Here is a 10,847-nt window from a genome sequence, read left to right as displayed (position 1 = left end):
TTGGACAAAATAGCCAATTTTACATCAAGGTGCCCAGATGTCCCTAGTGCCCACCTATCCGGTTCCCCCCCTCTCAAGAATTACAGACCTGAAACCACCACCTCAAGGAACCCTGAGCCATAGGGTCCCTGGAGTGGACCCCACTTTGAAAACCACTGACACAAGACATTAAATATTATGGCACAATTCCACGTCCTCACAAAAGATAGGATCCAAGTTAAAAATCTTGCATTTTAATCTCTAATGGTGAGAAAGGTATAGCTTGACAACATGTTTATTGAATATGCTTACAGTACAGTAGATTGTATAGTTGGTAAGATTGTGACTTTGGACTGGTAGCAAAAACGGGCAGCAATGTTTGCAATGTTCATTCAATAAATGTCTGACAAATGAAATGGTTTATACACGTACACTAGGAGAAATGCTTTGACTTTACCAAGCAAATAACTCGACAACAATAATTGTAGGGCGACCACTTCTAATTCACAATAATCAAAATTGAATCCTGAATATTGAATGAAATTGATCAGCACTGCCTGAAAGACCCACAATACAATTGGAAAAAAAACGTTGCATTAGTCCACAAATAAGGTCACTTAGAGAGAAAAAATAAGTAGGTAATAGGCCTTATACAACAAGTTATTAAGCTGTTGTGAGAGTATATGAAGGAGTGATTATCCCGGTATGCTGATCATATTTGCTAGTGATATTGGGCGGCAAGAAGGGACTTCTGTTTTGTTTGTTTTTATCTTAGCGCATTGTGACCAACTCCTCAGATGAGGTGGGGTGAATGGCAATGGTGTTGTCAAAATCTGCTTTGGTGGCTCCCATCTTTATGGCTACAGCGAAGCCCTGGAGCATCTCATCACAGCCTAGGCCCTGCATATGCAGGCCGACCACCTGGAAAGAAGGATTCACAGTTTAAGGCAGTAGCAGGTACACATATTTTGCCTAAATGGCTGCTGTCAGAAGACCCCCCCGCCCCCTTTCCTCCAATGACACATACCGTCTCCTCCTTGCCCACACACACCAGTTTCATGACGCACTTGGACTTCCTGGTTGTGAGGGAATGATACATTGGGGTGAAGGAAGTGGTGTAAGCCTTTACGTTCTCCTTCCCTCTGGCTTTAATGGCCTCCGCTGTAACATCAAAGCAATAAGTATAATAGAGTGATTTATAATAATTTATTGTAGTGATTTTCAACCTTTTTAGTTTCTAGGACCCTCAATTAGCTATGCATTACACCACAGACCACATTTCTTTTTATTTTATTGGTTTAATTTAGAGTAGCCAATTATTCCCCCCCCCCCTTTTTCCTCGCAATTTAGTCGTGCCAATTAACCCTCCCCACACATTTCTGTATTGTATTGTGTCCTACTGGCTTACCTGCCAGTGACAAGCCCCCACCAAAAGGACGTAAGGCCAACGTCCTACTCTTCCTGTTCAACACCCCCATTGAAAGACGCCAACCTAGCCCCTAAGAGTCACTAGCGTAGTGACAAAGATTGCCTGGCTTCCCTCCCATGAACACGGCCAATTGTGTTCGTATAGACGCTTGGCAAAGATGTACCATGTTGAATTTGAATCCCTAGATTCTGCGGTGGTGGACTATTTGACGTTACCTCTGGGACCCAAATGTACCAAAAATGTAATTGCTGTTAGACATGATTTGGTCAGATATGGTCTGTCATTTGGTCCAGAATTCCTTTACGGTCTACGTACTGTAGGTATAAATATAACAATGCCTCTGACCAAAATAGCCATTGTATGTTTTCTAGCTGTATTTACTTGTACATGAATTAGTGAAGATTAACAATGAATCATTTAGCTGGGTACCCCTTGGAACATCCTCAAGGACCCACCATTGAGAACCTCTGTGTATTGTATACTGTAATAGAAATGGACATTTTAATATTACCAATCATGAGTTATTGAAACGTGTATCAGAAAATAACTTTTGGTTCTTTTAAATTTCTACAGTTAAATGGAGAATCTTATCCCCACCAAGGACATCTTGGGTATAAGGGCACACTCACCTTCCGTTAGACCAACCGTGCCGATGGGTGGGTGGGCAAAGACAACAGTGGGAATGTTGGAATAGTCCACTTTGAATTCGTGCTTTCCCTCAAACAGCCTGTGTGCCAGCTTTCTACCTGCAGCAATGGCAACTGCCCATGTGCAAAACTTATGTCAGAATGCAACTCAGAACAAATAACCAAAATATACAAAGGCAATTAATTATAATGCTAAACATATTTATCAGTAACAGGTAACTGTTTTAGCTACTGATATTAATTGGCATAAAATGAATCTTTTTGTGCCAATATCAAGGCAGCATAAAATTGCACCTACATACTATGAAATGCATAATTGTTTTACAGGGGAAAGAACATCAACCAGTAACAGACTTTCTCTGTTGTTACAATATTATAAATATGATTTTAGGCAGAGCCTACCAGGTGTGAGGAGGGCCTTGCCACAAACATCCCCAACAGCATAGATACCCGGACGGCTGGTATTTTGGAACTCGTCCACCACAATATTGCCACCTTGGTCTGTATCAATGCCCTGACAAACAAAACAGACAAGAATAAATATTGAAGCAAGCCTATTTGGTAACAATTTACTTCCGTACTCTAGTGCTTGTTTATTTAACATGTTAATTAATCTAAGAAAAAATATATGTTAAACTCTCTCTGACACATACATTGCACATACATCTGAACAATTCGAACAACACAAAGTTAGTACAACAAATTTGCATAATGTGTGAGGAGGATCTTTGATATAGGTGATTACTTCCATTGTAAACCGATGCCATAATAAGATTTAAGATTTGTATTTTTACATTTTAAAGTACCTAAGAGTAAAAGTATTTAGTTTTGGCTCCTCAACTCAACTTTGTAGCATAACTAGGCAAGACTACAGAGCATCCAGTATCTTCTTTTTAAAGAGTCTTCATATTTACTATTACACATGTGAAGAGAATAGAGTACCGAAGTCCTGACGTCAAAACCACACCCACTGGACAAGTGTTTTTTACATTCTAAATCCCATAGACTTTTTTTTTTATCACATAACATAAGAACTATGTTCCAAAACAAAAGAACAACAACAACAAAACGAGTTGCAGCATTCTGTCAGGGAGGTGGCTCTGTGTCTTTTATGATATTTAGTATATTTGATACAGTTTGTGTTTGGAAATAATTTAATTAATTCAGGGGCAAACCCAGAAGTAGCATTGGAAAACTACATCACGTGATTCACTGTCCCCAGTGAAGCACATCACTCAGTCAAAAACATTCCTGAGATTCCTACTTTTCGTGACATTTGTTATCAGTATGTGTTATTTAGTTTGTTTGATGAAACAACTGAAATGAGAGATACACTTTGGTCCAGGGGGCATGGCTTTGACGTCAGCACTTCGGTACTCTTTTGACAAGTAGCCTTTCATTGTGAAAGAAGAAACTACTAGGGAATACATGCACATTTAAAGAAGATCAGTTAAAATAAGTTTTTAACTAAATCAACCCTAGCACCCGATTCTGGGGTGAACATTTGGCGAAAATAGAAGATCGAGTTTGCAGATCGACTATTTTTGGATATTTAGTGTATCAACATCAATATTATAGTCTGCATATTGTAGCTCATAGATTAAATGCCAATTAAATGGCCAGTAATACAAAACTGGCAACATTTACCATCTGTTTGAGGCCGAGTCCAGTAGTGTTGGGTACTCTACCGATGGCCCAGAGGAGACAGTCCACTCCTTGGATAGTACAGATCTTCTCCTCTGGATCTTTGGTGACAAGTGTCACCTCAAGGCCCTGGTCTGTTTTACTCACAGACTTCACCTGACTATTCTTCATTAGTTCTATGCCAGAGTTTTGCAGTTCATTTGTGCAGTTTGAACTTATTAGTGTGTCAAAGTTCCGTAAGACCTGCAGTGAATATATGAAAAAGACAAGAGGGGGAAAAGGTATTTCTCAGAACACTGAAATCAAGATTTAGTCATCCAGTATTTCTGATGAGCCAATCATTCCTACCCCTGACTGTCGAATTATGAGAGATGTTTTGGATCCCAGGGTAGACAGAATGCCAGCCATCTCCACTGCAATATATCCTGCTCCTACAACAACACTGCGCCTGTTGGGATGATGTACGGTATATTTAACATATACTGTATGCTCTACAGTATAGAGACATATTTTTCCAACTTAACTCAGTTTACTGTCATATCACTTTACACCAGGTATAAAAGAGTGAGTGATGTTATTTTGTGCAAACTATCTTATAACATGCACATATCTTACTTTGGAAGGCTTTCAAGTTCAAAAAAGCCATCACTGGTGATGCCTAGACTTGCTCCTGGAATTATTAACAAACAAAACCATTATATATATAAATATATATAAATATATATAACGTATATTTTCTGTGTTTTGTGATTGTAAAAATCTGATAAACTTCTAAACATTTCATTATCAGCTACACAATACATAGATGTCTATACAGTATCTGCTTATGTGGCACCCTTTGTTGTTTTTGCACTGTAGTGTATTGTCTGTTAATTGATATAAAATACAGGACAGTATGTGTTTAGTTATTACCGTTTTCAGATACATAGATGCTCCACCATGTTATGCTAAAAGCACCAATACCAATACCAGATGTATCTAAAATAACCATTGTGGAATATATCCGTTAACCCACTAATCCCACTACATGTTTTCACAATTAAACAGCTGCTTTTTCAGAATAATGTCAATTAACACTGTTTTACCTGGGATGTCACTATCACTCATTTCAGAAGGGCGCCCTCCAGTGGCAATCAGGATGTGAGGCGCTGTATACTTCTTCCCATTGACCTCCACTGTAGGCTCAGGGTCATCTGTGAACCTGGCAGGACCTTGAATATGTTCAATTTTAGCCTGTAGGAAAAGAGTTGACGTTAATTGTTTTGCCTGCAGACAAACATTAAGTCAGACTACAACTTTACTGTGCATTGCCACAAAGCCTTAATGGGATCACAATATTTCATTAAAAAAAAAATGTTTTGTCAAATTCTAGATAGGACTAGATGTGAATTTGATTAATGTCAGAGGTAAATGGTAAAGGTAAGAGTAGATCTAAAAAAGGACTTTACCTGGTCAAGGTTACTGCGATAAATAGTATTCAGGCGACTGATGTAGGCATCCCTTTTAGTCTTGAGAGTTCTGCAAACAAATCATAAAAGCAAATTGAAAAACGAATCTAGAGACCGTTTCTCATCATGTATGCTCTTCTTCAATGTCATACTCAATGTCATAGAGTTCCTCAACTCAACTTTGTAGCATAACTAAGCAAGGCTACAGAGCATCCAGTATCTCCTTTAAAGAGTTTGAAGAAGCTTTGAAATGCTCTTCATATTTACTATTACACATGTGAAGAGAATAGAGTACCGAAGTCCTGATGTCAAAACCACAACCCCTGGATAAGTGTTTTTTACCTTAAATGTTTTAAATCACTTTGTTGTTCCAAAACAAAAGAACAATAACAAAAGGAGTTGTGGCATTCTGTCAGGGAGGTGGCTCTGTGTCTTTTATGATATTAATATATATTATATTTGATACAGTCTGTGTTTGGAGACATTTGATTAATTCAGGGGCGAACCCGGAAGTAGCATTGGAAAACTACTAGCCCAGTGCCACCACAGTTAAACTAAAAACGAATTGGCCAACAACCAGCTCTTCTGGTGTAATTGGAGCGTGAATGAATGTATTTCGCAATGGCACAACTGTGTTGCAAATTCCAGTACAAAAAAAAAACATTTGGGGGAATTACCTGCTCGAAGAGCTCATACTACCTAATGCATCTACTTTCAAATCACAAAATGCTACTTTTTAAGAGTTGCTTTTATATAACTTGGGATCTTGTGTTGCTTCTCACGATTGTTTCAGATTCAGAGTTATTTTATCATTGGAAATACCATAGGATCTCAATAGTATCGTGGCATATAAGAACTGTGTCCCAGCGATTTTACTCATATGGATATGAAGCATCAACTGACAGTTGAAAAAATATTAATTTTTTCCAAAGAGTAAGAAAATAAATACATTTTCTCCAAACACAGACGTTATCAAATGTAACTCAATATCATAAACAACACAGAGTCACTTACCTGACAGAATTTGTTTATTTTTGGAACACAGTTCTTATATGATGCGATGCTAAGATGACCCTATAGTATCTTCAATATAAAAAATACTTTGTGACCCAGGGGATAACGGAGTGACGTCCCCAAGATACAATGCATCCACCACCAGAGTGTGTGGTTTCAACTATTTTACTCACTGTCTTCTCATGTTTCCCATTTTATTCCTTTTAATTCATGACATGCAGGCGTTTCTGATCTCCTTTTTTATTTATATACCATGCTATAAAGCCCTTTGTGGACTTGATCAGTGTTATAACTGTTATTTAAATAATGTGCATTACTAATATTAAATGTTTCTGTTGTGTTTGGCCCATTGACTGTAAACTTCAAACAACCATATCATTCAAAGTCATCCTGTGTAAACAGGGTGTACTTTTGATCAGCGTTATATAAATAAAATTCATTACTATTATTAAATGTTTCTGCTGTGTTTGGCCCATTGACTGTAAACTTCGAACAACCATATCATTCAGAGGCATCTTGTGCAAACAGAGGGTGCGGCTTAACCGCTGAAGAGAGAGAGAAGTAGGAAGAAGGATATAGAATGAAGGAAATAGAATGAAATAGAATATCTGACTGAAAAGTAAGTGATATCACTTTCCACAGAAAAGCTAACAAGCATCCCTTTGTTGCCATCTTCCTAAGCCTTATCACGTCTGGATATCAAATGTGTTTTTTTATATCCTCAATACAATAGAGGCAGGTGGAACATTCTTGTCCAATAACTTACTCCCAGTTGAAGCGACCATGTGCATCTTCAAAGCCATAGTCAGAGTGATCATGCAGGTATTCAGCATGAACCGCTGCATTCCACATAACCTATGAAGAAAGATAGACACCCTGATTTTTTTTTAAAAGACAGCATCTCAAGATAATAGAGAGTAAGTTCTCAACATTACTCCTATCAAAGTATTGTTTTAGGGTTGTTTTTGTCTACTGCAAAAGTCAAACGTGTGAAATAAATTTGCAGGGTGTATAAGCACAATTTACATATGTGCCACTCAATTGCGTTCTGGCAGTTTACAATAAACAAAAGTGTATTATTTATTATTTCTGATTAAGAAGACTGAAAAAAAGGCTGTTGTTTGAGGTCTATTCCATCTGACTGACAAACATATCTGTATTGCTGTTGCAACAGTAATAGAAAAGGAACAATACCTTCTTTGGGACACAGCCAACATTAACCTGAAAAATGTGACAAAGAGAAGGTTTAAGCTTGGGCAAAATAAATAAATAAATATGCAACCAATGTTCCATTATTAACAGGACAAAATAACAATAATAATATCTCAAATGTATATAGTGCTTTTCTAAGTAACCAAAGACGCTTTACATGGGGGAAGGAGGGGAGAAAAAAAAGAAAAAATGGTTCCGTTATTCATTGCTGACTTTTTAACTTCAAGTTTTAACTTACTGCCCTACATTATGTTTTCACTTCCTAGTTCATCATATGGTATCATCTTCTTTTGCAAAGTCATATAGGCCTACACTGTATCTCGCTACTCATTCTCCAGTCCTCCTTATTAATATTATATTATATTTGGGTGGACTGGTCAGTGGTCAATGAGTAACTGGTATCTTGTGCAATAATGTCATCCTTCTTACTGGCAGTGGTGGAAAGTATCTAAGTACATGTACTCAAGTAGGCTTATGTACTTAAGGTAGGCTAATGTACTTAAGGTAGGGTAAGTGATTTACTTTGGTTAAAATAAGTGTTAAATAGAGTCTATATTCTGATAGTACTCATTGCTATAAAGTGTTTGTTCAGTAAAAGGAGTCTCCCATGTCTCTCCAGCTCTTTATTAAACAGAAAATTCATTTTCAGTGCTCTCTCCTGATTGGCTTAGAATTTGTCACCTACAGTACCTGAAAATGTACTATATTCTGTTTACTGAAAAGCTGGAGAGACCGGTTAGGAGAGACCCCTGTGACCGAACAAACGCTCTGTAGCAATGATTACTATCAGAATATAGTACTTTATCCTTTTTAACAAACAAGAAAAAAATATCACTTACCCTACCCTAAGTACAATTTTGAGGTATTTTTACTCTACTGGAGTACTTCCAAAGGCAACTATTGTACTTTTACTCCACTACAATTATTTGAAAACTCTAGTTACTAGTTACTTTGTAGATTTGTATTATTATTATAAAACAACTTATACTTTGACAATTTGAAAATAGCCGATCGACAACATGTCACAAAGTATTTTATACATTTGAAAAATTGTGAAATGGGACCTTCTGCATAATGAGTACTTTCTACTTTTGGTACTTTAAGTACATTTTGATACCAATACTTTTCTACTTTTAATCAAGTACATTTTGTTATTCAGGACTTTTACGTGTAACAGTATTTCTACATTGCAGTATTGATACTTTTTACTTGAGTAAAACATGTGCGTAGCCTACTTTTTCCACCACTGACACAGACACTTGGCAATGCAGTAACGGTTGGATCTGGCAATTACTTTTAACAGACGGCTAAAACAACCCACCAACATTGTGATTGTGCACAAAAACACAACAAAAAGGAGTCTAGAGGTTTCCCAATGCGTCTGTTATCTGCACCGTGACAGATGCAGCGGTCAGTTGATCAAACAGTATCCAGAATGTAATGGTGTTCCGTGTTCGTATCGTTACTCACGCAGGTACCTCCAAGTCTGTGACTCTCTATCACCGCGGCGTTGGCCCCGAGCTCTGCCGCTCTCCGTGCGCCTGCCAGACCCCCAGAACCCCCGCCGATCACCAGCAGATCGAAGCGCGTTGTTGTCGACTGTGATGCGGAGGCCATGACGACGATGCTCCGACGAGGACGATGTCTGTATTTAAACAAGGAAATCGAAGTCCTGAGCGGTTGAATGAGAGGCAGAGTTTGTGTTGTTCTGGTGAAGCAGAATAATAACACTGCCATAACCAGGAAGAACACACGCGTTGTATAGACGATCAGTGGGAATGGGAGGGTCAAGTTGAATGCGACTGTTGCTGTGTCATTATGAATTACAACAATGGTCTGCAAATCCCTCAAAGTGTTCACAATGCTCATGGTGATGAGCGGTCACTGGGCTATACAGACAGCAAGGGACTGCAATAATAATGTTAATAATAAACTGATATTGATCCCCGGGTAAATATCTACTGTAAAGATTAAAGATGACTGGGAAATTATCACAGCAGCAAATTGTGCAGCCCTGAAACATTACTGTCATATCATGACAGACAGTCATGGATGAACTTCAACCTGCTGTTTGCACTTTCTCCATTTACAGAACATTTACATAAACGTTCAGATTTCAAATATAAAGTGCTTCTATTCGGCCCCGCAGAAGTACCTGGCCGTATCTTCCATATTGTTCAATAAAAAGCATTAATCCGATCGATGGCCATGTCCTCCGTATTTCCCATATGCTTTCAATTACGCGACCCTATCGGTTTGGAGGTGTATTGCACTCTGATACATTATAACTCTATGAGAAAATGGCCACCGATCGGATTAAAAAGCATTTTATTGAACAATACGGAAGATACGGGTACTTCTGCAGGCCCGAACATAATTGCTACATCCGTGGCCATGGGGTAAGCACTTTATATTTGAAATCTGAACGTTTATGTAGATGTACGGGTAACGGGCGGGCCGTAAATGGAGAAAGTGCAAACACCAGGTTGAAGTTCTTCCATGACGGTCGTGACAGACGTCCGTCGTGTGATCCATGGCTACAAATTGTGGAACTATGGTCATTCAAAGTTACCGTGAGTGCGCTAGTGCAGCCAAGAACATTAACTGGTTTAGGAACTGTCATGTACATCAATAGCATAATCAATATACTAATGTTATGCAGCTCCATTTAATATTATATGACTATTATACTCACCTCTGCAATGCATGGCACACTGAAACTGCACAAGAGAGAGGCAGTCTGCGAACTCTAACTAACATGTTTATTTATGGCTTGTTCAAAGTCATTTTAATTAGAGAGACATAGTGTAGTGTAGGCTGTACTGTGTCCAAGTCCGTTATTTGTTCTCTCCCTGCCTGGGCTTAGCCTGATAGTTATAATTAACTCTATCAGTAAATATAGTGTATACCAGTCCGCTTATTACTCCCTACGCTTAGCCTGCGTGGATAGAGTTGAACTTCACTCGACGTGGGTCGTCGTTCTGTGTCAACATTACATAGCAATGGTTCGTGTAGTAAACACAGGCTCTGCTTCAAGTTCAAGCACTTCCTGTTTCGTCATCACTGCGTGAATGGACGGGGTGAACGTGCAAAGAGCTCTCTTTGGAACGTGTCGTTCAAAGTAAAGATCAACGGATGTTGTGAACTTGTGACAGCACCTAAAACATTAGTCCAAAGAGTTTATAGCGCGTTCTGCTCTGGACCAGTCCAGGGCTACTGAAACATCAAAGTGTCCGCACACACTTAGCCTAAGTCCCAAGTTTATTTGAGGACGTAGAGAGAGATAAATAAACAAATAAACGTTGGCACATGGGCTAAGTGCGGCCGCATTGACGTTTTTGGTGATCTATTGCTGTAGGTCAGCACCACAAAGAGGTATGCGTGTCATTCCCATCGAGTTAAAAATAAGGACATTCCCTATGGTAACAGACAGGTGGGCACCAAAACCATCTGGGCACTAGGGACAACTGGGCA

The 10,847-nt window shown here is 38.7% G+C and overlaps 1 protein-coding gene across 3 annotated transcripts; it reads right to left on the bottom strand.

Annotated features, from left to right (window-relative positions):
* Nucleotides 1–217: 217 nt before the first annotated feature.
* LOC308076572 (glutathione reductase, mitochondrial-like) lies at nucleotides 218–10,391 on the bottom strand. Of its 3 annotated transcripts, XM_080416952.1 has the most exons (13): nucleotides 10,069–10,391; nucleotides 8,844–9,018; nucleotides 7,356–7,382; nucleotides 6,928–7,016; nucleotides 5,148–5,217; nucleotides 4,785–4,932; nucleotides 4,315–4,369; nucleotides 4,048–4,147; nucleotides 3,703–3,942; nucleotides 2,458–2,569; nucleotides 2,038–2,169; nucleotides 1,007–1,140; nucleotides 218–900 (listed from the first exon to the last, which is right to left on the bottom strand). In XM_080416952.1, the coding sequence occupies exons 1-13, from the start codon at nucleotides 10,131–10,133 to the stop codon at nucleotides 751–753; spliced, it is 1,497 nt and encodes a 498-aa protein (XP_080273078.1). In that variant the 5' UTR covers nucleotides 10,134–10,391; the 3' UTR covers nucleotides 218–750. The 3 variants fall into 3 exon arrangements, with proteins under 3 accessions (XP_080273078.1, XP_080273077.1, XP_080273079.1); XM_080416951.1 differs by lacking the exon at nucleotides 10,069–10,391 and having other exon boundaries at nucleotides 8,844–10,022; XM_080416953.1 differs by lacking the exon at nucleotides 10,069–10,391 and having other exon boundaries at nucleotides 8,852–10,016.
* Between the last annotated feature and the right edge of the window lie 456 nt (nucleotides 10,392–10,847).

The sequence above is a fragment of the Gymnoscopelus braueri genome, assembly GCF_963280865.1.
Source record: "Gymnoscopelus braueri genome assembly, chromosome: 20".
NCBI lineage: Eukaryota > Metazoa > Chordata > Actinopteri > Myctophiformes > Myctophidae > Gymnoscopelus > Gymnoscopelus braueri.
The sequence above is the reverse complement of the archived record's forward strand: the minus strand, read 5'-3'. Positions and strand labels throughout refer to the sequence as shown.

What these genes read in the sequence shown, in the direction of transcription:
- LOC308076572 (XM_080416951.1), bottom strand. Translation starts at nt 9,242, where the DNA reads ATGAGCATTGTGAACACTTTGAGGGATTTGCAGACCATTGTTGTAATT. An exon ending in TTGGCTGTGTCCCAAAGAAG is followed by an intron (nt 7,017 to 7,355) that starts GTATTGTTCCTT and finishes CTTTCTTCATAG; the next exon opens with GTTATGTGGAATGCAGCGGT. An exon ending in GACTCGGCCTCAAACAGATG is followed by an intron (nt 2,570 to 3,702) that starts GTAAATGTTGCC and finishes TTTGTTTGTCAG; the next exon opens with GGCATTGATACAGACCAAGG.